General features: G+C 49.0%; 1 protein-coding gene across 1 annotated transcript in view; it reads left to right on the top strand.

The window, feature by feature from the left end:
* Nucleotides 1-23,880, top strand: part of NMNAT2 (nicotinamide nucleotide adenylyltransferase 2) — a 29,361-nt gene extending 5,481 nt beyond the window's left edge. The window contains exons 2-11 of the mRNA XM_054165647.1: nucleotides 14,666-14,754; nucleotides 15,457-15,524; nucleotides 16,161-16,239; nucleotides 16,655-16,784; nucleotides 17,455-17,535; nucleotides 17,651-17,695; nucleotides 19,095-19,171; nucleotides 20,125-20,226; nucleotides 20,466-20,533; nucleotides 20,665-23,880. Coding sequence (XP_054021622.1) covers nucleotides 14,666-14,754; nucleotides 15,457-15,524; nucleotides 16,161-16,239; nucleotides 16,655-16,784; nucleotides 17,455-17,535; nucleotides 17,651-17,695; nucleotides 19,095-19,171; nucleotides 20,125-20,226; nucleotides 20,466-20,533; nucleotides 20,665-20,767 — 842 coding nt within the window. The 3' untranslated portion in view covers nucleotides 20,768-23,880. The remainder of the gene's footprint in view (nucleotides 1-14,665; nucleotides 14,755-15,456; nucleotides 15,525-16,160; nucleotides 16,240-16,654; nucleotides 16,785-17,454; nucleotides 17,536-17,650; nucleotides 17,696-19,094; nucleotides 19,172-20,124; nucleotides 20,227-20,465; nucleotides 20,534-20,664) is intronic.
* The last annotated feature ends 520 nt before the right edge of the window (nucleotides 23,881-24,400 follow it).

The raw sequence follows: 24,400 nt of genomic DNA, 5'->3' as shown, positions 1-24,400 counted from the left end.
GGGCCAACAAAGAGGCCAACAAACTGCCAGAGCTGGAAGCAAGATGCTGAGTGACCTTCTTTGTAGTTCTGCAGGGGAAAAGGCTTGTGCTGTCCCGTGGGTATGTGACAATAGGAGTGTTGTTCTGATGACTTCTGCAAACTGAAACATGAGGAATTTGGTGGGGGAAGATGTTATCAGGTCTGTCAAGATACATTGTTTCAATATTGATTTCTTTTTCTACTTTAGCCATTTTTCTTAAATTGTAGAAGAAGAGGTCTCTCTGTAAATGCCCACGTTCTCCACTTTGGCACCTAAGACATTTTTTTCTTGGCTTTCTAAAGCTGTGAAATTCCTCAGCCCATCTTTGCATGTGCAAATATCTGGCACCAGGAAATGGCCTTGCTCACCCAACACATATTTTTTTCTGCCCAGCTCTGAGAGCAGCCTAACACAGCTTCATCTCCTATCAAACCCAACCCCTTTTGACACATTTCCACCCTCCTTTCCAGCTCTGGAATTAGCAGATTAGAGATTAGGGATCTCCATGCCTTTGCAGAAAATATCCTCAACTCACCTTCACCTCTCCGAGCTGCATGATGCCCATGAGGTCTAGCAATATGGAGGCTGGGGGCTGTGGGGATGCTGGGCTCAGAGGCAGCAGTTTGGTTGCCTCCTAAGGAAAGGGTAGGGACTCTGCCAGAGGCACTTGGACTTTTTTGCAGCTATTTTTGGGGCACTTTCAAGCAAATAGGTGATTTTAATCAAATCTGTCATGTCTGTCTGTATCCAGGGTGTCATCTTCTGAGTGCTGGTTTATGGAATGATGGGCTGCTCCAGGTCTGCTTGTGTGGGAGAAATGGGTTTCATGATGTCATTCAGTTGTGGCCACCTTCTAGGGAGTCTCGGTACCTTAGATGTTTTAAACCTGTTTGGCCATAGGATTTTCCACCTACTGTATTTCAAACAGTGCTAGGATCGTGGAATTGTGCAGGACAACAGCTTGTAGAATTCTGAAAGCCAGGAAATCTCTACCATCTTCCCTTTCCTCAGCCTTTTTGTCTAACTAGAATTAAACTGTCCCTATATCCTACATGCATCTGTTATTGAAGGGAATTTATATCCTAACCAATAGCCGGGTAAAAAACATTTCTGATGGACAACAGGACTCTGCCATCAAAAATAAAACTCTCTATTACATGGCTTCCTAAGAAAATATGAGCAACTAAAGCTCCCAGCAGGCTGATCTTTGATTACTCCACGTAACCCTTGTAAAGGAGCAGCACTGGGGTCTGCTGCATCACCTAAACAGGGTCTTGGGATGAAGCAACAGAGTGCTACCTGGTCTAGTGGAAGGTGTCCCTGCCCATGGCAGGGTTGTTGGAACTAGGTGATCTGTAAGGTCCCTTCCAACCCAAGCCACTCTATGATTCTGCAGGTAAAGAGGAAAGAAGAGGCAGGAGCTGAGGCTTTTGCTACTGGTGGGTTGTTTTAATGTCCTGAATTCCAAGACTCACTTTTTCTTATATTGTTTTTTCTGTTGAGATGACTGAACTGCAGGGCAGTTTAACAAGAGCATCATTGCTTGGGATGGAGCTGGGAGAAATGTTGTAAGCAGAGTGGCAGTTCACCCTTTCCCCCTTTGCTTAAATGTGACTGTATCTGCAAATGACTAGAAGCAAAATTCACCCCCACCTCACCCCATCCAGCAAAAGCTCGTCAGGAGCTCAAGAAAGGCTTTGCTGCCTGCAACATGAGTAAGAAGTCAAAGCCTCTTCAGGGCTGCCTTGCATTTCCATTCCATCTCTGGGCTGAAATCTGAATGCATAATTAGTGAGAGCGATCGATGGAGCAAGAGGTGGGTAATCGGACTCCGGGAGGGCAGCATGGATTCAGCCTTGGCTTAGCTCCCCTTGAGATGCACAGGCAGAGCAGCAGCAGGAGGGATCCAATCTGGGGCAAAACCAGGAGAGATACCCTGGGTGGCTGATTGGACATGGGGAGTTATAGCATCTGTGCTCACCTCTCAGCAGCTTTTTAAGTCAGTGCTGGTTGGGCTCTGCAACACCACAGAGGGGGTTCCACTGACATTCAGGCTGCTGAAATTACAGCAAACAGCCCAAATCTTTCATGAGTAGGAAGGGTCTTAAAGGGCAAGACATGCCCAGCCTGGCCAGGTGCTCCTGGCTTATAGCAGTGGCAGATGGCAAAACCAGTCAGCCCAGCCTTGTGCAGTGGTGGGTGAGTCACCCGCACGCCTCCACTCCCAGCATTTCCCCAAAACATGCTGAAACTGCAGTTTCTTGGCTGCTGTGCTGTGAGGACAGAGCAGTACCAGCAGGACTGCAGCACCCATGGGTGCCAGTATATCAGTTAATGTCGTGTTCCCATCACTGCACACCAAACATTCTTTCTCAGGGCTGTTATCACCAGCTTCCTGCATCTCAAGCATCTTATCTCCACTTTATGACCCTCAGAGAGGAGGAGTTTTCCCAAGCACCGGATTAAACTCCATCAATAACTACTCAGGGAGTCTTTTAAAATATTTATAAAGCTCTTAAATATTTAGCAGTATTTATTACGGTTTGTGAGACATTGCATTGTCTCTACGACAATGCCACCCTTCAAAATATGCCACGTACCTGCTCTTACTCCCAGTGACTATAAACAAACCTGGCAGTGAGAAATCCAGCCCTACAACCTCATTCAAGAAAGAAACAGGGGCCCTGCTGCTATTTCAAAACTCTGCTCTCGCTAAGATGCTCACACCTGCCACATTGTCTTCACCAATGCTTTCTAACAGCAGCCCATGCAAATCTGAGGGTATCAACTAGCTGAATGCCAAAGCCCAGCAGCAGCAGCTCACATCCCTCCTGTGACCTTGGGCGAGTCATTTAATCTCTCCCAATTGGCGCAATGTAGGGGGACTCACATCTCAGCTTTCCCTGCCAGGCTGCTGTAGGTTTGTGTCAGGTACTGCAGCAATGGGGAATATAGGTAGGCTGAGCTTTGTGAATTCCAGCAGCAAACAGAATCACAGAATTGTTTAGGTTGGAAGGGACCATAAAGATCATCTCATACCAATCACTCGCCACAGACAGGGATAGCTCTTACCAGGCCAGGTTGCTCAGAACCCTGTCCAACCTGGTGTTGAATACATCCAGGAATGGGACATCCACAATGTCTCTGGGTAACCCGTGCCACTGTCTCACCACCCTCACAGACAACCTATGATACCTAGTATCTAAGCTAAATCTACCCTCTTTCAGCTTAAAGCCATTACCTCTTGTTTTATCACTACATGCCCTTGTAAAAAGTCCTTCCCCAGTTGTCTTGTAGACCTTACTTTTGCATGCTTTTGCCCTCAAAACCCCTTCTGTCAGCAAAGCAAGGAGGCTGGGAGGAGATCAGGAAGAAGGCACAGAGATGTGTTGGAGATGAGGCTGAGACTACACACCACCACTTGTGGCCAGGGCACAAGGGGCAAGCAGAAACAGTCCAGCTGTGTTGAATATGCAGCACAAGTAACCCTAACCTTAACCCTAACCTTAGCCTTAGCACGAACCCTAAGCCCCACCTGGGACCAGGGAGCCCAAAGCAGATACAGAAACTCCTGACAACCTCCAAGCCAGAAAAGATGGAGATAAAGCCAGAGCACCTCTGGCTTTTGAGATGAACCTGTCCTCTCTGGCATTTATAACCCCTGAATCCAAGTGCTCCTGTGATGCCACCTGTGCACAGCCAAGTAGGGCTGGATTTTGGGTGTGCCTTTCTTGGAGAAAGCCAGACAAAGTCTGCAGCGTCCATCACAACCCTGAAACCCAACCAGGTTCAGAGCACAGCTCTTGTTCCCTGAAGCAGCATTGCTTGCACATGTTGATGATGTGCAGTCATCCCTGGAGAGGACAACCTATGTTAGGAGCATGATTTTTTCCTCTGCCTTTCCAACATCTCCTAGTTTCCTTCAGTAAGCCTGAGTTTCAGGACATAGCTTGGTCATACCAGCAGAAATCTGTCACATCTGTATTCTGGAAACGGAAAAAACTACAGTCTTTAGAAATATGTATTTTCAAGAGCTGCTATGGGCCTTGCCCCAGGAAATGAACTGAGATAAGTCTGGTTTGAAGCTGGAGTAGGAGGCAAACACAGAGGAGCTCCCCATGGGATTGGTGAAGAGCCTGTCTGTGAGCCAGGCAAGGAAGAACTTGCCCAGCCTTCGCTCTACAAATATTTCTATTTTCATTGAAAATCCAGCAGCCCCTAACTGAGCTTAAGCCTTCCCTGAGGACATCATGTTCTGTGAGGGCTTATTGTCAAGGGAAGTAGGAAAATCCAGTTTTCCCAGTAAGATCTCGTGAGCTGGGCTGCGGGTGCTGGCAGGCATGGCTTTGCTTTCTAGTCCCTTTGTGCAAGGACATAACTGATGTTTCTCTGGTGAGGAAAATGGGGTCTGGGAATAGATCTGCAAAGACAGAGGGTTTCACTGAGCCGTGGAGCTGGGTGAGACACCGCTGCACTAATGGGAACATGACATCCTTTTGCTGTCACTGCCGTGGCTGCCTCTGCTACCCCATGCCATCACCAGCATCCCTCTGCCCTTCCTGCATCTCTGTAGACAGGATGCTTTCTGCCTGGACAGTCTTGGTTCAGCCAATGCAGATCTCTGCCAGTGTCAGCATCTTCAGATGCTTTGCCAACAAAACCAAGTCATGGGGCAGACTCACAATGTGGAGGTCAGCCCCATGCAGAGGCAGCCCAAGACCAGCAAGGAGCCACCAGGCAAATGTTCCCCATCTCTGCTCCATGGGAAATCAGGGATTGTAAAGCCTCCTCTCCTGGTAGGGTTGTGATCCTACTGTGCGTCAGCCCAGAGGAGCAGCACTGTGTGTACGGAGCTCTGCCTTTGATGTGCTACAACGGCTTGGGAGTGAAAACAAACACAGCACTTGGTGGAGAAAGTAGGGCAGTGGAAAAGAAGCCTGGAAATCCCCTGGGTGGCTTTTTCCCTCTCCACATTCAAAGAAAAAGGCACTGGATGACACTGATTTCCCAGCCTTTGGCTGACTGAGATGGGGACCAAGACCTCCCCAGGCATGAACACTGAGGTGCCTGTCCTATTTTGAACATGCCACTTGCATCCTAATAGAAGCAAAATAATAGACCATAGAATCACAGAATGTATTGGGTTGGAAGGGATCCTCGAAGGTCATCTTGTCCAACCCCCCTGCAGTGATCAGGGACACATGCTACTAGATCAGATTACTCAGAGCCCCATCACATTTGACCTTGAATGTCTTCAGGGGTGGGGCTTCTGCCATATCTCTGAGAAACCTGTTCCAGTATTTGACTGCCCTCGTCATGAAGAGCCTCTTCTTTGTGAAGAGCTTCCTTTATCCTGAAAAACTTCCTACTGCAGCAGGATAATGAAAATGCCAGTCTCTGCTGCTACCTATGTCCTGTCTGATTCTATCCATGGGCCCAGGGTGATAAAAATCAAAACAGTGCAGTTGGGACTGTGTGAACACCCTCCTCTTTTCTTGCCAGATAGTTTGGTTTTGTTGCTGATATTGAGACTCTTGTCAAAGCTCAGATACAGCTGCAGAATACCAGCTCGGGGTCAGATGCACCCCACAAACGTATGTCTCTTTACACTGAAAGGGAAAACCTCATTGCCATGAGTTTGCTGCAGCATGCAAAGCCCTTTCTGACTCTCGTAGCAGCAGCTAATGCACCAGCCAGGGAAAGGTGTACAACATCTCAGTTTTCACTTCTCAATACCATGCATACAAACAGTCCTCTTACCTAGAGATGTTTAATCCTTCTCTGAGGGTTTCTAAGCAGGGTGTTTTGGTGCTGAGATCCAAACACATTCTTCTTCATGTGAAGCCATGTTCTGAATCCATTTTTGTCTGCTAAGAGTTGCTCTTACCAGGTTAGATGTTACCCTCACCTCATCAGCCTCAAGACCTTTAAGAAGCCCAGGCAGTAGCTCTGAATGTCAAATACCACATGAAGAGTGGTTCGCCCTGGCAGGACTTAGCTGCCTGTACTTCAGCTGAGACCCAGCAAGGTGCTGAGCATGTTCCTTCTCTCCTTGTGATACCAGGATGGAGACCTCTGGACAATAAATTATATTGCTTCTCCTTAGAAGTAGTGAGTGACAACACTGTGCTCACCCCCTGCCTAACACAAAAGCAGATCCAGTTCCTGCCTGCAGGAACTTTTGCTGCCTTCAACTCAAGAAGCATCTCTCACCTGATATGCATTGCCTGCTGTATACCACATGCTGTAATGGGGAAAAGTGCTTCAGCCTGGGTTGCTTTGCCAGACACTTCCTCAGATGTTTGTTCTCAATATCTGGGAGCTGGAAGGTTTCTTCCAGGGCTCCTATGTGCCTTCTTACATTCACCACCTCTTGCAATATTCCAGTACTGAAAAGAGAGAGGAAAACAGAATGTCTTCAGTTTAAATTCCAATGATATCAAATAGGCTATTCCTCCATGACTTCACCTAAGAGACCCAGCTCACCTGAGACCAGCCAGGTCCTCTGCCAAGGCCCCATCTTGCTGAGTCTCCACGCTCTGCTGCTTCTAGGTCAGCCTACTGTAACTCAGAATTCAACCTTTTGTTTGTTTGGTTGGGTTTTTTTTATTGCTTTAAATGTCTAATTTCACTTTTCTGCCATGAAGACACGAGTGGTCAACAGATGGTGATAGCAGGAATCTCATTAATCATCACTCAGGCAGCTCTCAAATTTGGATACTGGTGGAGGAGGCCTTGGTGGGCTGGGAAGTGGAAGGTCAAGTGGTGCAGCATCTCTTCTCTGGGGCTTTTCACAGCTTTCCACCATGAGCCTTAAGATATTTGGTGGCTAAGTGCTTTGTTGTGCACATGAAAAGCCATCAAAACAAACATGCAGCAAGGACTGAAGCCATTGAGAGTAGAAGTCCCTTCCAACTTTGTTACTTCTACAATGCTCAGGTGCTGTATGGACTGATGAGCAATTTACTCAGAGATGAAAATCATTAAGCATTTAAGGGGGCTTAATGGAATTTTTTGTACCAATCAAAAGCCTGCTGGCAATCTGACTGAGATCATCTAAGAGGCATTGAGCCTGAGGTGGGACAGGCTGTGGGATACATGGGGATCACAGAATCATAGAATTGTTTGAGTTGGGAAAGACCTCTAATATCATCAAGTCCAACCATCAACCCAGCACCACCATGGCCATTAAACCATGTCCAAGTGCCATGTCCATGTATTTCTTGAGCATCTCCAGGGATGGTGACTCCACCACTTTCTGGACAGCCTGTTCCAATGCCTGACCACTCTTTCAGGAAAGAAATTTTTCCTATCTCCAACCTGGTACAATTTCAGGTAATTTCTTCTCATTCTGTCACCTGATACTAGGAAGAAGAGACCAACCCCCTCCTCACTGCACTCTCCTTTCACATAGTTGTAGAGACCAATGTGATCTCCTTAGAAACAGTCAATCTCATGATGAAGAACCACTTTCTGCCCTCCCTCCTGCTTCTTTCCAGAAGAGAAACCTCCCTTGAAGAGCAACCAGGACTTCCAGTAGAAATATCCTCTTGTCCCTCCAGGAAGATCAGAGAATGGAGATGCCAGTGGCTTCCCCAGCTCAAGGTGTGGCTGTAGGTGATGACGCTGGTGAAGTGGGTGAAAACACTGACTGGGGCAAAGAAAGTGGCTCTGGGGCAGGCCTGGGGAAACTGGGCTCTGAGATGAGGACATCTCCAATGAATACATCCATTGTTTGGCTCTCAGAGTTATATATATACTAAATCTTTATATATACACATGGACACCACTCAATTAGACTGAGAATATCTTCTGGCTCCTTGCCTGGGTTGGACTCAAGGTAGGAAGCAACATTTTAGTCCTTCAAGTGCTGCTAGCTCCAGAATAAAACAAAGAGTGCTGGCATATCTGAGCCATAGTCCTCTGCAGGAGAAGGTACTTTAGACAGTGGGAAGTGCCTCACTTGCCCTCAGCACTGCATGGCTGTGTCTCACCTCCTATCCAAGAGTATCAGATGCCAAATTGCTCAAATGGAGATCAGACACCCAGGAAAATGTTCCACCTTCTCCACAGAAAAAGGTAGAAAGGAGGACTGTGGGAACTACCAACCTGGCAGCCTCCCCTCTACCTGGGAAGATGATGGAATGGATACCCCTAGCAGCTCTGCTAAGGCTCATGGAGGTGATTCAAGACAGTCAGCATGGATTTATCAAGGGCAAAACCTGCCTGACCAACGTAGTAGCCTTCTGTAATGTAGTGACTACATCAATGAACAAGGGAAGAGCTATGGATGTCATCTGTCTGGAGTTCTGTAATGCCTTTGACTCAGTTCCCTACAACATCCTTCTCTCTAAACTGGAGCGCAATGGATTGAATGGGTGGACTGTCAGGTGGTTAATTAATTGTTTGGATGGTTGCATCCAGAGTAGTAGTCATTGGCTTGCTATCCAGATAGAGGCTGGTGAAAAGGGGTGTCCCTCAGGGGTCCATACTGGGACCAGTGCTGTTTAATATCTTCATCAATGACTGAGGAATCAAGTGCACCCTCAGAAAGTTTGCAGATGATACCAAGCTGAATGAACAAAAAGAAGGAGATTTAGATTAGATATGAGGAAGAAATTCTTTGTTATGAGAGTGTTGAGACACTGGCCCAGGTTGCCCAGAGGGTTGGTAGGTGCTCCATCTCTGGAACCGTTCCGGATCAGGTTGTTTGGGGCTCTAAGAAACCTGCTCTAGTTGAAGATGTTCCTGCTCACTGTAGGGTAGTTGGACTTAGAAGATTCCTTCTCACCCAAACCCTTCTGTGATTCTATGATCACTCATGGCTGAGCACTCTCCTCTAGCTCAGATCACAAGGAAGAGCAATTGCAGAACTTTCTTGCCCCCTTGCTACCTCCTGTGTGTTTGGGGGGGGGCTGCCACAGAGGGTGAATAGCCTGCAGCTGCAATCCCCCATGGGGAGAAGAGCACAAATCAGAGCTGGCCACCAGCATTCCTCTGTTAAAAAAACATATGTAGGAGGAGAGAGGAAGTCTTAGGGGTGCAGATGAAGCAGGTACCAAGGCAAAGGAAATAGAATTTGAAATTACACCTTGAAAAATTGAGCCCGAGGAAGATTTGATTTCATTAACGTCAATTTGGGTGGTGGAGCAGAGCCAGCGGAGCTGAAACGCTGCGATTCAATATACTCTGTGAGACTTGCCAAAAAGAAATGTCTCTCAAATAAGCACTGATTTCCTGCTGGGGAAGCAGGGGGGCGCTTCTTCATTCCTTCTGGGCAAAATCATCACTTACACATTTGTGGCCCTGGGCTGTATCGTCTAATTGGTCTTTCCTCACCAGCCTCTCACAGGAATTATATAATGGTTGAAGGGACCTCTGGAGATCATCGAGTCCAACCCCCTGCCAAAGCAGGGTCACCTAGGGCAGGGTCACACAGGAATGCATCCAGGTAGGTTTTAAAAGTCTCCAGAGAAAGGAGCCTCCACAACCTCTCTGGGCAGCCTGGACCAGTGATACATCACCCTTACCACCAAGAAATTTCTCATCATGTTTAGGTGGATCCTCCTGTGTTCCAGCCGGGGAGGTGGTGGAGTCACCATCATTGGCGGTGTTCAGGAGGGGACTTGATAGGGTGCTCGGTGCCATGGTTTAGTTGATTAGGTGGTGTTGGATTGGTTGATAGGTTGGATGCAATGATCTTGAAGGTCTCTTCCAACCTGGTCTATTCTATTCTATTCTATTCTATTCATTGCTCCTTGCCCTATTACTGGACACCACCAAAAAAGGACTGGCACCTTCATCTTCACACCCACCCCTCAGATATTTATAGACATTGATAAGATCCCCACTCAGCCTTCCCTTCTCCAGACTAAACAGCCCCAGGTCTCTCAGTCTTTCTTCATAGTAGAAGTCCCTTAACTATCCTCATAGCTCTCCATTAGACTCTCCAGTAGATCCCTGGCTCTCCTGAACTGGAAAGCCCCAAACTGGATACAGTATTCCAGGCGTGGTCTCACCAGGGTAGAGTAGAGATGGAGGAGAACAACCCTTGACCTGCTAGACAGGCAAAAATATTTGAAGTTCATTTATAGAGGTGAGCAAAGCTGGGCTGAGGCAGCAAGAAGGTGTCACCAGTGCTTGGAAGGAAGGATCTGTGTGTCACCCTTGTCCCTTCCTTCCAAGCACAAGGCTAAGGTCAACCACCAGCCCCTGCAGAGGTGCTGTGCCAGGAGGCATAGAGCTGGGGAACCATACATGAAAGCTCTCTACCACATAAGCATGCTGCCAGTGGACTAGTGCATGTCTTGTCAGGGTCCATCACTGGTAGGTTATTTGTGTCATGAACCTGGTCCCAACAAGCAATGTATTTTGCATGGAAAACAAGACACATTTTGTAAAAATAGGTCTTTCCTGACAGCATGGACCTGGGGGTTTGGAGGAAGCACTGTGTTATCAAAGCAGCTGCAGCAGTTCAAAGTGATGACCCAACAAACCCAGCACCCTGTTTCCAGAAACTCAGAGTGATCAGGGCCATGTTTGGACATGGAACTTGTCAGCTTAGCTTCATGCTGTGCACAGCTCTGCTTCTTCAGCTTGGAAGACCAAGGACAGCAGAAGACCTAAAGGTAGAAGGAGGTGCAAGGACAGAAAGAAACGCAAGGACAGGAGGAGTCTCACCTTCTTTGCCCCTTTGGTGCCAGCCATTACCTCCACCCCATCTCCCTGCCCTTGCTGCCCAGCTCCTAGTTGCTCCTGACATGGAGCCCCATTGCTGACCACCCATCATTTCAAGATGCTGAGACCCACACCTCTTCCTGCACATGCCAGGAGCACATGCCTTGGCAGGAAGCACTGCAGCCTCAGCCCAAGGCAGGAACTGAACTACCAAGATCCCCAGGACATCTTAAAAGAGCTAAAGGGGTTTTGCCTTGCCTTGTGCAGAGGATGGGGCTGAAGGCTGCCTGAGCTAACTCATTTTGACAGGCTTGACTACAGCTGCCTGTTACCTTCCCCATGTAGCCACTGCAGAATGCACCATGCTAAGAAGATTCTATCTGAAAAAGACAAACAATGAAGCTTTAAATGGAGTATCATGATTACAGTATGGACACAAACTAATGCCACAATCTCGTGCCATGCTGCAGCCACAGTGCCACCTGCCTCAAGTGTTCTGCCACCATCCTGGCAATGAGGGTGGCTGCTTCCACCATGGTTCTGGCACAGTTCCTTTCCAAATGGGATTTGAGATGCTCCTGAGGACCAGGGAAGTGATCTTACCCCTGTGCTGGGCACTGGTGAGGCCACACCTTGAATACTGGGTTCAGGTTTGGGCCCCTCACACCAAGAAGAGCATTGAGGTGCTGGATGTGTTTGTTTGATATTCAGTGGCATTTTTTTTGCTTGGAAATTTCCTTCTTGTTTTAACTTGCATTTTAAATTGCATGATGATATAAAGGTACTCACTGGTCCACTGATCTTGGCTCCTTTGCACACCCAAAGCCGCAGCTTTCATGCAACAGGGAGGCTCTGCTTTGGCTTTTCCAAACATTAAGCCTGGATTATGTCCCTGCATGGAGGCAACTGCTCTCTGTGTTTCAGTGCACTTCCAAGGCAGGCAGGATAGCCTTCCTGTCATAGAATCATAGAGTCATTTTGGTTGGAAAAGACCTTCAAGATCATCAAGTCCAACCATTGACTTAACACTACCATGACCATTTAACCATATCCCTAGGTGCCATATCTACATGCTTCTTGAGCACCTCCAGGGATAAGTGACTCTACCTCTGCCTCCCTGGGCAGCCTGTCCTAATATCTGACCACTCCTGCAGGAAAGAAATTGTTCCTAACATCCAACCTAAACCTTCCCTGGGGCAACTTGAGGCCATTTCTTCTTGTCCTATGAACCTCCTTGGTTTCTAGGCTGAGCCAGATATATTTCCTCACTCCTTTTAATTCCTCTTTTGACATCATGGCTCAGTGTTTACTTTTTTTGCTATAAAAGTCTCTTGATGCCATTTTCTGTAACATATCCTATGCAGTCTTTTTGTTTCTCAATCTAGAAGAGTCTCAGGATACAATTTCTGTGAAAGATGCCTGAAAGAGCAGAATCAGGAGGAAAAAAAATTACTCTTTTTTTCCCCCCTCTCCTTGATAGATTAACCTTGAAGTCATCTATGAGAAAACCAGTAGTGTCAATAAAAATAAGAGCACTGGAAAGAAAGAAGTGCTGCTGGTACCCCCCAGTTCCTCTTTATAAAATGCAGAATGGAGAAGAAAGGATTTTTTTGAACACTTGGCTTCCTGGACAAGTGGTTACAAAGGGTTGTTGTGGTGGGCTGTATTGAGAACCCCACCACCCATGGAGTTTTTTTGCTTTAATTTATGATGCTGATTCAACCTCAGATGTCTTTCTTCATGTGAAAAAAAAAAATCCCAAGAACCCTGGCTTTTTCTACATGATGATCCCCCACAGAGTGCTTCACTGAGTACCTCTTGCAGCACAGATAAACACAATCAGGGCTATATTTGCTCCCCTTGCCATTCCAGTGAGACCCACTGATGGATGGAGATGTTATCACATGATTTCCAGAAAATACAAAAAAAATACAAAAAATGTAGCAAATACAAAAAATGTAGTTCAAAGCAGACTGTTGGTGTTAACCCCTTTGGGCTCAGTATGTAGTCAACAGCATCCTGGCCTGCAGCGTGGCCTGATGTGATTGTAGTGATTGTCCCGATGTACTCAGCACTGCTGAGGCTGCAACTCGAATACTGCTTTCAGTTTTGGGACCCTCACTTCCAAAAGGACATGGAAGTGCAGGAGTGTTTCTAGAGAAGGGCAATGAAGCTGGTGAGTGGTCTATAGAACAAGTCCTATGAGGAGCAGCTGAGGGAACTGGGGTTATTTAGCCTGGAGAAAAGAAGGTTGAGGGGAGACCTTCTGGCTCTCTACAACTCCCTGAAAGAAGGTTGGAGCAAAGTGAGGGTTGGTCTCCCTAGTTACAAGTCGTAGGGCAAAAAGAAACGGCCTCAAGTTGCACCAGGGGAGGTTTAGGTTAGACATTGAGAAACTATTTCTTCCCCCAAAAAGTTTGTCAAGCCCTGGAAGAGGCTGCCCAGGGCAGTGATGGAGTCCCATTCCTGGAAGGGTTTCACAGTCCTGTAGGTGTGGTGCTGAGGGATATGGTTTAGTAGTGACCTGGCAGTGCTGGGTTAATGGTTGGACTTGATGATCTCCAAGGTCTCTTCCAACCAAAACTATTCTACAGTCCTCTGATTCTGTTTGAGCTAAGGGAAGGAAGCTTAAGCTTACATACATCTAATCCAGGCAATTGAATTTTACTTCAAGCACTGATCAAATGATTTAAGCCCATTTCTCTCTCTCTTGGGGCTGGCACGCCCAAGGCATAAAGCTGGGAAGGAAGCCAGGGAAGGATTTCAGGTGAGATCTGAGGAATAGGTTTTATTGAGGCTGGCAAACCTCCCCCAGGCTCTCATGGCAACCTGGGGCTGCTCAGTGCCCTTGGGGGTTAAAAATGATCTTGGCAATTATAGTTCCATAATTGACTTTTAACTGACCCAATAGCTGAATATTCCCTAGCAGAAATTTCTACGTTTGGAGGAAAAGAAGAGCTGGCCTCATCACTCTCGTTGTAAAGAATTTCTTCCTTCTCTACAGTCTGCATCTCCCTCTTTTAGTTCAAACCATCACCCCCTGTCCTGTCACAACAGACCCTGCTAAAAATTCCATCCCCAGCTTTCTTAGGGGTCCCTTTAAATGCTGAAAGACCACAAGAAGATCTTCCCAGAGCCTTCAAGAGAAGCATCATGGCACAAAAGTGTGTGCTCTGGGGCAGGAGAGGTTGGTCAAACATGGTGTGGGAGTCCACCAGAGTTTAGCAGCTCTTTGCCAGCATTTTGATCCTTGAACATCACCCTTTGGGAATACCAGCTGGAGAGTGCATATCAGGCTGGAGGGACTCTGGCAAGTTTCTTGGCTTGGTGGGACAAAGGTATCTTATGGTGGGAGGGAGAGGTGTTAAGAGTGATGCAGCTGCTGAGGGACTAGCTGGGGCATGGGTGGTGAGTGCCACAGGAAAAGGACCTGGGGAAAGCACCACAGACAACATCACTGCCGTATATATAATAGGATGTGTTGCGGGGAGCAGTGAGAACTTGAGGGAGAAAGTGTTGAAGGTGAGGGAGCTGTGGCAGGCACCATGCCATGACTGACCTTGCCATTGCTGGAGGTTCTTCCAGGGCTGCCAGAAGAGCCCATCTCTGCCAAGCAACTCTCATCGGTGGTGCAGGCTCTTGGATGCCCCTCTGATGCCCTGGAGAGGGAGTTGAAGGTGATTTGGGGTCTGAATGTGATTTAGCTTTTGCTACAGAACTGCCTTCTTCACCAACCCTCATTCCCACAAGAGGTCTCTGGGAAGGTCCATGCTCAACATCGCCAAGGATGGTGCCAAAAGAGAAGGGCATTAAAGACAAAGCCAGCCTGGGTAACCAGGACTGCTCAAGTCAGGATGAGCTTCTCTATAGGTGTTGGGCAAATCTGGGGGGGCAGCAGCAGAGTATTATGGGGCTTAGTGTGTCCAACTGAACCCTTCTATGCTCTTTTGCTTGTGCTCTCCTCCAGAGCGAGCCCGGGATTACCTGCACAAGACCGGACGCTTCATCGTCATCGGCGGCATTGTCTCGCCTGTGCATGACTCCTATGGGAAGACGGTAGGCTTGTCCCTATCTTCCCTGCCTGCCACCTCTGTGCAATGGTACCTCTGAAGCCAGTGGGAAGCACTGGGCACTGCTGCTGCACCCGTGGTCCTTTCATGGATCTCCTCCACTCAAGGCAGCCTTAAACCATGAGAAAGCCTTCTAGAGAACAGAGAGGATGAAATCATTTAGTCTTTAGATAAAAACTGCAGCAACACCCTGCAAACACCCAAAGTCCTGAACTGCAAAGAGAAAGAGTCTCACCCAAAATGGTGGTGGTCATCTCCTCGTGCTGGGTTTTGGGGTGGGATTTTTTAATGATTTCAAAGACAATTTTAGTGTGGGAATGGTGACTATGCAAACAGGGACCTTTAAAAGCACTTCCTGGGGCAAAGGGAAAATCCAAATTAGGAGAGGAAAGAGTTTCCTCCTCTCCTGAAAGCTGGAGAAGTTTCATCAAGACATCACCATCCCCAGTTCTGGCCCCACTGTAGCACAGGGCTGAGCATGGTGGTGCTGGGCAAATCTCACTGAACAGAGTGTGATGGGGGCTGAAGCAAGTGCCCCAGCAAACTGGAGCTTAAACGCATTTTTGTGGCCAGTCCTTCTGATCTGTCCCATCTGAGAACTCTGCCCCAGGAAGGTTTGCAAGCCCTGACTGGCCAGGACACGATGCTTGCCTCTCATAACCATTCCTCCATTACCCTTCTCTTGCAGGGTCTAGTCTCCAGCCGGCACCGCCTGACCATGTGCCAACTGGCCGTCCAGTCCTCTGACTGGATCAGGTGAGTGGCAGAGCTTACACTCACCACAGCACCAGCAGCCCCCAGCAGCTTCCCCTTCCCCAGCACAGTTGTGGCAGTCTTGCATACAAATTGGATATGCTGCCAGCTGCTAGAGCTCCAGCCAAGGAAAACCAAAGGCTTTCCTCTCTTTGTCCAGCTGGGGGCCTGTAAGGAGGGTTCCACTTCAAGGCTTCATGGGGGCTTGCAAACCCCTGCTGCATCTGTGGCGTCTGGACAAAGCCCCAAGTCGCCCAGCCCACCCCAGCCTTGTGCTGTGGCACTTTCCCTTTCTACACCTGCAGCATCACCCCATGGCCATGTGGCAGCTGAGGTGGGACCAGAAGCATTTCTGGGCTGCCCTCAGGAAAGAGAGTTGTAACACATGTAGTGACATTCAAGTCAAAGGAAAGCTGGTTAGCTGGGTACCAGGAATGGAAAGGTGCCCAGACATATGTTCAGGTCCCCAAAGCTATTAGGAAGAGCAGGATGGAAGGACATGGTCCATGACAGAGCTATGGGAGAGGCAGTGTCTGCTCAGGGCACTGCACTCAGGGTCAGTTTGGAGGAGGTAGCATGGCCAGAAGGTCCAGCTGCTGACCATCAGCCTACACTGTTACCTTGCTGTGCTCCTTGCAGGGTGGATCCCTGGGAGTGCTACCAGGACACCTGGCAGACCACCTGCAGCGTGCTGGAGCACCACCGTGACCTGATGAAGGTGAGGCAGCCCCTGTGCCTGTTCCTGTGTCTTTCTTTGCTGTATATTTCTGTGTATATATATAGTGAATACTGTATATATTGTGTATACATACCCTGCATTTTCCCATTGCTTATAAAATACAGCATTTCCTTTGCTTTTCCGGCTGAGTTAGCTGTGGTTTTTTTATTCCTTCTTAGTGGGGGAGGGAAAGCTGGGCCTTCTCTCTCAACCCACAACAGTGCCCTCACTCTCCTAGCCCCAGGTCCACCCAAAGAGGCTGGATGGGATTGGGGATCCTCTAGTGAGCTTGGACTTACCTGTCACTAAAGATGACCTTCAGCCTGGAGGCTCAATGTGATGGTCATAACAGCTGTGGGAGTTTAGGCAGCTGGGGTGAAGGCACTGTCCCTGTTACAGCTCTCCCTCCTTGCAGAGAGTGACTGGCTGCATCCTCTCCAACGTCAACACGCCCTCCATCACCCCCGTGATCGGCCAGCCCCAGAACGAGTCCTCGCAGACCATCTACCAGAACAACAACAATGTCTCCAACAAGCCCACTGCGGGTAGGTGGCAGTGGGGTAGGGAAGAGGGGGATGATCATCCTCACCTCTCAGCCAGGGCTGCCGAGAGTTAGGCACAGCGTTTCGTCAGCTTATTTTGGGGTCAGGTCACTCATCAGGCTCCACGCACCAAGTCCAGGGTGGGGTGGAGATGTGATGGAGAAGTTAGAGTCCAGCACAGCAAGGGCAGCCAAGAACAGCTTAAAATGGCTGTCTAGTCCCACTGGACTTTGGCTGGATGATATCCAGGTAGCAAGATCAGCCAAGAAAAAGGGTACCTGGTATCCACCGGGCGTCTGCAAGGGATGGACTTGCTGGGTCCTCCACAAGCTGGTGGGATATAGGACATTGAGCTATTAGCTGGAAAGAAGAGGGATCATTGCTTAAATCCCATAAAACAAAACGTCTTGTGATGTTTCTAGTGATTTTAGCTGTCCAGCTGGTCCCTTCAAGACACAGTGTAGCACTCGTGGGAGTTAAGCCCTCAAATGGATGTGGTGGGGAGATGCTGCGAGCACTTCCTGCACATGGGTGTAGAAGTATCTCATGGGACCAGGCTGGCTGAAGCATCCATGTGGGTCAGTCTGACAGGCATTGTCATCTCTCTGCTTAGTTTTCATTTTTAATGGTTGGACTTGATGATCTTAATTCTCTGATTCTTCTTCACCTTTAGCAAAGATCCTGGGGAAGGTGGGAGAAAGCCTGAGCCGGATCTGCTGTGTTCGCCCACCCATGGAGCGCTTCACCTTCGTGGGTATGTAGAAGAAAGATCCAGCATCACCTTTGCTTTAGCTCCAGCTCCTAGATTTCTTCACAGCCCACTATCCTAGGCTGGGGACAAGCATCTCTCTTTTGCTTCCCTTCTCCAGATGAAAATGCCAACTTGGGGACAGTGATGAGATACGAGGAGATTGGTGAGTACCCAGCTCTGCTCCATGTCACTCCATCTCCTCTGGATCAGCACTGTGCAGCTCAGGAGTAGCTTCACAAGAAGTCCAGTGGCAAGTGAAGGATGCTGGATCATCTCACCCTGGTGCCAGCTGTTGGGAATCAGGGGTGAAACAGGAGCAGTGTTCAACTAGCCTGAGCCCCTTTCCATTGGCAGACAAGCAGCCTGAAGTAAGGGAGCAAGCAGCAGGGACCCAGCTCCCAGTGCTGGCGTGGACCTGCCATGGCATTATGCTTTGAAAGTCACCCCAAGTGCCATCAAACATGACCTCCCGTGGTGGTGTTACCTGCATCCTCTCATCACCTGCAGACCCATCAGGCTGAGCTCAGCATTACCATACATCACCCAGAGCTCTGCATGGGGAGCTTGTCAGTTGTTTTGAAACCCATCTCATGGACTGGCTCACATGTAGCCTGGAAAACACCCATCTTGGCACCGGTAGCATGCGGAGCCCAATGGCTCTGGCCAACTTAGAAATGCCAACCAGAGAGGCACCTTCCTGTGCAGTTGCATCTTCCCACTCATGTGGGTGAGTTTATGGCTTTCTTCTGGTGGTTGTGGAAATAAATTAATCTTTATGGTCCTGTCAGAGCAGAAAGTTTCTCCCTGTAGCATGACTATGGAGCAGCAAAGCCAGCTCTCACAGCAAGCTGTCAGCAAGCAGCAGTCCCGGCTTGGGGAGAGAAGGATGAGCAAGGAAAACTTCTGGTGCTTCACCGTTAGCTTTGCTAAAGCAAACCCAGCCATGCCCAGAGCTCTGAGCAGTCCCCTGGAATCTCCTGGTGCCCCACAGCTGGAGTCCCTACAGCAGATCACAAAGCAATTTGTGGGTGCTCGCAGCATGGAGAAGTGACTCCTGCCCCGAGGGATGCCCCATCTCCAGGGCTGGAGCACAGCCCCACTTTGACTGTGTGCAGCAATACTAACAACAACCCAGTAGTACAGGAGAGGAGCTGACACAGAGTAGGCTGGGAGGTATTTGATGTTTGGAACCAGTAGGAATGCAAGAAGGACCACAGGAACTTAGAATCATAGAATTGTTTTAGCTGGAAAAGACCTCCAAGCCCATTGAGTCCAACCTTCAACCTAAGACCAACATGGCCATTAAACCATGTCCAAGTGCCTTGTCCACACATTTCTTGTTCACCTCCAGGGATGGTGACGCCACCACCTCCCTGGGCAGCCTGTTCCAATGCCTGATCACTCTTGCAGGAAAGAAATTCTAGCGTGCCTTGTTTTGGCAAAGTCTGATGAAGATCTCCCTGAGCAGGAGAGTGGAATGGGGAGTGGGAGGGGAGGGGGCCAGTGGTGCCTGCTCAGCCTGTTTGCTCCCACCTTTGACCTTCTCTACTTCTTTCCTTCAGAGCTTCGCATCTTACTGCTCTGTGGCAGTGACCTACTGGAGTCCTTCTGCATCCCTGGTCTCTGGAATGAGGCAGATGTGAGTCACCACTGCTGTGCAACCCTCCATGCCCCTCTTCCCCACGCTCCCTTCCTCCTTCTCTTCTTCCCATACCCATCTCTTTTGAGAGCCACTCAGGTCCTGTGAGATGGCAGGTGCCCTCCACCCCCACCTTCTCTTCCATCCCAACTCTGACCCATACGTCTTCTACACATGGTCAGCCTGCAGGACAGTGTCTTCTGCTCGAGAGTCACCAACTGTGTCTCCTGTAAACCCAAACCCTGCTCCCACCCACCACTCATGCAGAGGACAGCACCCAGGATTCAGGCAAGCTTTCCAAAAGCTATACTCTCACTACTCACCGCTTTGAAGGAGTATCAAGCAGCTGCCAGTCCCAGCAGCTCGAGGCATGGAGACAGGAAATAGGAGGTTTGCAGAAGTTGGCCTGATATTAGAAATGAGACACTTCACAGCCCAATGGACAGCTTTCACCACAGAAAATTCTAGCTCTAGCTCTTGTGGATGAGTCAGTTTTGGCCTGAGATGGGTGAGACCATGGGAGCCATTCCCATGTGGTGGCAAATTTGGCCACCAGCCTCGGCACAAACTCAGGTAGGACAACTCTGGTCTTCTAAGATGATACTTCTGTCAGGAGAAACACATCCATCTTGCTCATAAAGTCTTCCAGCAAGGCAGAGGTCATGTATTCTTTGGGCAACTTCTGCTGCTGCTACCCTCTTTCTATTATCACAAGCCCTTCCTAAACCTTAACTTCAACATCTACTAGTAGGATTTATTTCATCCACCACAGACCACTCACTACACCTTGATAAATCCAAGTTTCTGCCAAAGACCATCCAGATTACCTCTGATTCACTTTCTAACTCCAATCCTGACCCTGGCCTAGGTTTCAATGGGCAGGGGGTTGACAGACAGAGGCAGGTTTTGCATGGCATGGTCATAAAGGTCTCTCCCTTTTGGGTTGCTCCTAGATGGAGGTGATCGTTGGGGAATTTGGGATTGTGGTGGTTCCCCGAGATGGAGCAGACCCTGAGCGGATCATGAACCACTCCTCCATACTTCGCAAGTACAAAGTAAGTGGCTGCATGCCTGGCCAGGGAAGGCTGAAGAGGGACCCACAGCCTCTCTTGACCCAGAGGTGCACTTCGACCCAGGCACAAAATGTCTTGAGGCCAGATGCTCTCAGCTGCTAGGTGGAATGGGGCCACCATGCAGCAGCTCCCTCAGGCCACTAGGGCAGGCAGTGCTGGCAGAGCAGATGTCTACCTCTGGGCCAGCCCTTCAGTCCTCTCTCCCTCTTTCCTCTCTGCAGAACAACATCCTGGTGGTGAAGGACGACTCGAACCACCCCATGTCGGTTGTCAGCTCCACCAAAAGCAGGTGAGTCATGCAGGAGGATTCCTGCTATATGATGGGGAGAGGGGTGCCCCTGGGCAGCTCCTCCATTTGTGGGGACAACAAGGTGCCACCCAAGCAGGCTCTGAACCCTTTTTCTTCCCCTGCACCCTCAGACTGGCTCTGCAGCATGGGGATGGACATGTTGTGGATTACCTCTGCCAGCCCGTCATTGACTACATCCTCAAGAGCCAGCTCTACATCAACGCCTCTGGCTAAGTGCTGGAGGTCCTGCAGCAAGACAGCCCTCGTGTCCCACCTGCCTACAGCTCTCCATCACTCTTTTCTCTCTCTCAGTCCATGTCTCCATCTCTCTCTCCACCCCATGGCCTCCTGCCCGTGTTTTCCTCTTACCCCCAGCGCCAACGCTCCATCATGCAGCAATGTCCAGGGAACCACGGCACGGCCCCGAGGGGAATGGTTTGGTCTCTTCTTTGGGAGGAACCACTCTCCCCATCGTATGCTGGGAGGGTGGTGGGACCAGCAGAAAAGTGATGTGCTCAGTGCACTTGACGGGAGGCAGCTCCAGCACTCCCCTCCCAGCATGTCACTGGGCTATAGCCCACCCTGATCTGTCCTCCCAGCATGCTCAGTGCAGGGCCCTCCTCTTCTGCATCATCTTGTGGTACTTAAGCTCAATAAGTCTAGGTGGACTTTTTTTTTTTTCCTGGAATAGGTTTAGTGTGAGCCCTTTGGACCTCTCAACTTGATGACCAAACAAGTCCTGGTTGGCAGCAGGCAGTTGTTACCCAGCTGACTTGGTGCCCCATGTCAGGTGAACCTCCTCAAGCCATCAGTAGGACAACCTAGAGAGCAAAATCCCCTCCTGGCCCTGAAAAATGATAGAGAAGGCATTTCTGAAGGGGAGCAGAGGCCTTGGCAGGCATTGCTGCCAACACATTACTACAGGGGGTGTTATGTCTAACCTTTCCTTGGCTGAAAGTGAACCCAACTCACCCCAAGCACCCTCTAGGCAAGCAGAGTTGGGGTGGTGCTCTACTCTGACCCAGCATTGGAGGGAGAAACCCATAGCACCTAGAAAGGGACCTGACACTCATGAAGCCAAGAAAAGAAGGAGGAAGAAGCAGGTGGTAACCCAAAGCCTCTGGGTGAGAATTTACCCCAAGCCTGGCTGTGCTTTATGGGGGCTGGGTCCCTCCCTTTCCTCTAGCCTCCAGACCTCCATCTCTATCTGTAAACTTCCCATTTCTCCCTCAACTCCTTGAAGAGTCCATCTGATGCATGATACTTCCCCCCTCCAAAACCAGATGTGGCTGCATTGTACATCCCTGGGAACATGCCAGGCTCCTGCTCTCCTGCCTGTGACGTGCCCCAGATGCTGGTGATGAAGTCTAGTGGAGATGCTCACTTTATAAAAGCAGGGCAGCTACCATGGAGCTGAAAAGAAAAAAAAAGTATTCAGGTCTTGTGAAGAGGAGGGGTGCTGAAGCTCCTGCTGAGCTTCCCCAGATGGCAAGGACCCTGCACAGCCCCTGGAAAGGTCACCACCATGAGAAGGAAGGTACAGTCCTGCTTTACTCCTTGCCTTCTCCTCTCCTTAACCTCGTAGTGCTTTGGCTAGAGCCCTGCTGGCTGTAGCTCCTGGGCATGTGCTCACTTCTCACAAGTTTGGATAACTAGACTCAGACTAGCTCACACCATCATCCCCACTCCCATTGCCCATGCTGGCTTTGTTGCTTTCCTAGCGTGGTGCTGATCCCCAGAAAGGGACAGTGTTGAGCTGAGACACCTGAAGGCTGGGAGTCCTCCTTGGGTGTTTCAAGGAAAGATTTGAAATTACCTTTTTTTTCCCCCTTAAACACCTCTGAAGGGTCACAAGCTGCTCTCATGGAAGCTCCAAAGATAAGACATTGTGCTAAATCTGGTGACCAGCTGGATGCTGGCATCTCTGTAGCAGCAGGCAGCTTTGGACAAAATAAGGTGGCCTGCAGTCACAGGTAGCAGGCAGGGTTCAGTCACGGGTAGCAGGCAGGGTTTTATGAGCAGTTAGCTAACAACTTCACAATAAGGGCACAGCCTTTCCCAGAACACAAAACAAGAGACAGAATCGATGTGACTTGCCCAAAGGCCAGAAGAGGTCTTTCCTTGCCAAGGATTGTTTGGGAACTCCAGCTGAATCCCTCAGTGCCAGCTCTGGTAGCTCCAGGTGGTTGGTATCCCATGGGATGAAGAGATACAGAGACAGGAAAGCAGAGAGTGGTGAGAGCATGTGGGGCTCAGAGTGCAGGAATGCCTCTTCTCCAGGGAGGTCTTAAGCTAGTTTGAGCTGTTTGCCAATACCCTACTGAGTTCCCTTAGCTAATGCACTGGGCAGGTGCCTGTGGTGGGACATCTCATCTGTAAGATACCCAAGGTACATAAGCCAGTAGCTAGACTCCTCTCCACCCATTATTTTCATGCATTCATTTTTTCAGCCTCTCCTTCCTCTCCACCTGAACACAGAAGTTGTTTCAGACAGCAGCCTCCTCTCCTTGCTGGCCATCACCCATGTTTCTTAGCTCCATGCTGGAGGAGAAAAAGCAATGTTAGGAACCAGTCTCCAAAACACACAGAAACACAGAGAGGGAGTTTAAACTGCTGGGGGAGTGATGCCTCTGTGAAGGAGGAGGAAGGGCAGTGGCCTTAGCTGAGGAAAAGACACAGGGAAATAAAACAAAGGAGATGGAGAAGGCAGACAAGTGGTGCGTCCAAAAGCCACCTCAGACCCTCACTCCTTCAGGTAACATGAGATGGGACACAGGGGAAGCCAGCTGGCTTCCTATTCCACCCTCATCATGGCTAGGACAGCATGCCTTAGAGACGTTATTGTGGTACAGATGATGAGTACGTTCTGCCTTGCCTGCACCTTGGTGTATCTGCTGAGTAACACTCCCAGTGTTGAGGGGTAAGATAGGGAGGTGTAGGAGGTTGTTCCACTCTGGGACTGCTTTGGAAAATGTCTTTGGGTGGACATGGCTAAAAAACCCAATAAATCATCCCTGAAGATCCACGTGACCGCCGGGGAAGGTGAGGACTGGGGTTTGCAGGGTGCAGGGGAGGGCGGGGAAGAAGCTCATGGGTTTTGATCTTTGAACCTCCACTTTTAAATGGTGCAGTTTGCTGAAAAAGACATGAACTTCCAACACCTTTGGGGAGAAAAATAAAATAAAAGGGGGGGTGGTGGGGAGGGAAAGGGGTTGAAGATACCATGCCACCAGTTTCACCTTTGTCAGAAGTTTTGGAGCCTAACTTTGTTTGTTGGGGTTTTTATTTTGTTTTGTTTTCTTCTGCTGCTATATGAAGAAAAATGGTCATTGACAAGAAAGAAAAAAAAAAACAACAAACCTTTATCAGCAAAATGTTTAAATTATGTAATAAACAAACCAAAACAAAACCATGTTACTGGTGTCATTTCAAAACAGCCCCGAGCCTGAGTCATAGAATCATTATGGTTGGAAAAGACCTTTAGGATCATTGAGTCCAACCATAACCCAACAACCATGACCACTAAACTCTATCCTGAAGCAAGTCAGTCCAAAGAGCACAAGTGGCTGCGTGGCTGGGACAACCCATGGCCAAAGCTATCTCAAGCAGGGAGCCAGAGATTATAAACCAGTAGGCAAGATCCAGCCATAGAAACATCCATTATTTATTGACCTTCTCCTTTTCCAAAAGCCCAACTCATAAAAAACCAAGTCCATAGTACCTGTCCCTGTGCTGTACAAAGGGAGAAGGAAGAGGTGCCAGAGGCCAAGATGCATCTCACTTAAATAAAAGATAGGGCAGACATATTAACCCATATGTCCTTATCAAGCCAAAGCATGGGTGCTGCTTTATCACAAAATCACAGCT

This window comes from Dryobates pubescens, chromosome 11, assembly GCF_014839835.1.
Source record: "Dryobates pubescens isolate bDryPub1 chromosome 11, bDryPub1.pri, whole genome shotgun sequence".
NCBI lineage: Eukaryota > Metazoa > Chordata > Aves > Piciformes > Picidae > Dryobates > Dryobates pubescens.
Note: the sequence above shows the minus strand (reverse complement) of the source record. Positions and strands in the feature narration are given on the sequence as shown.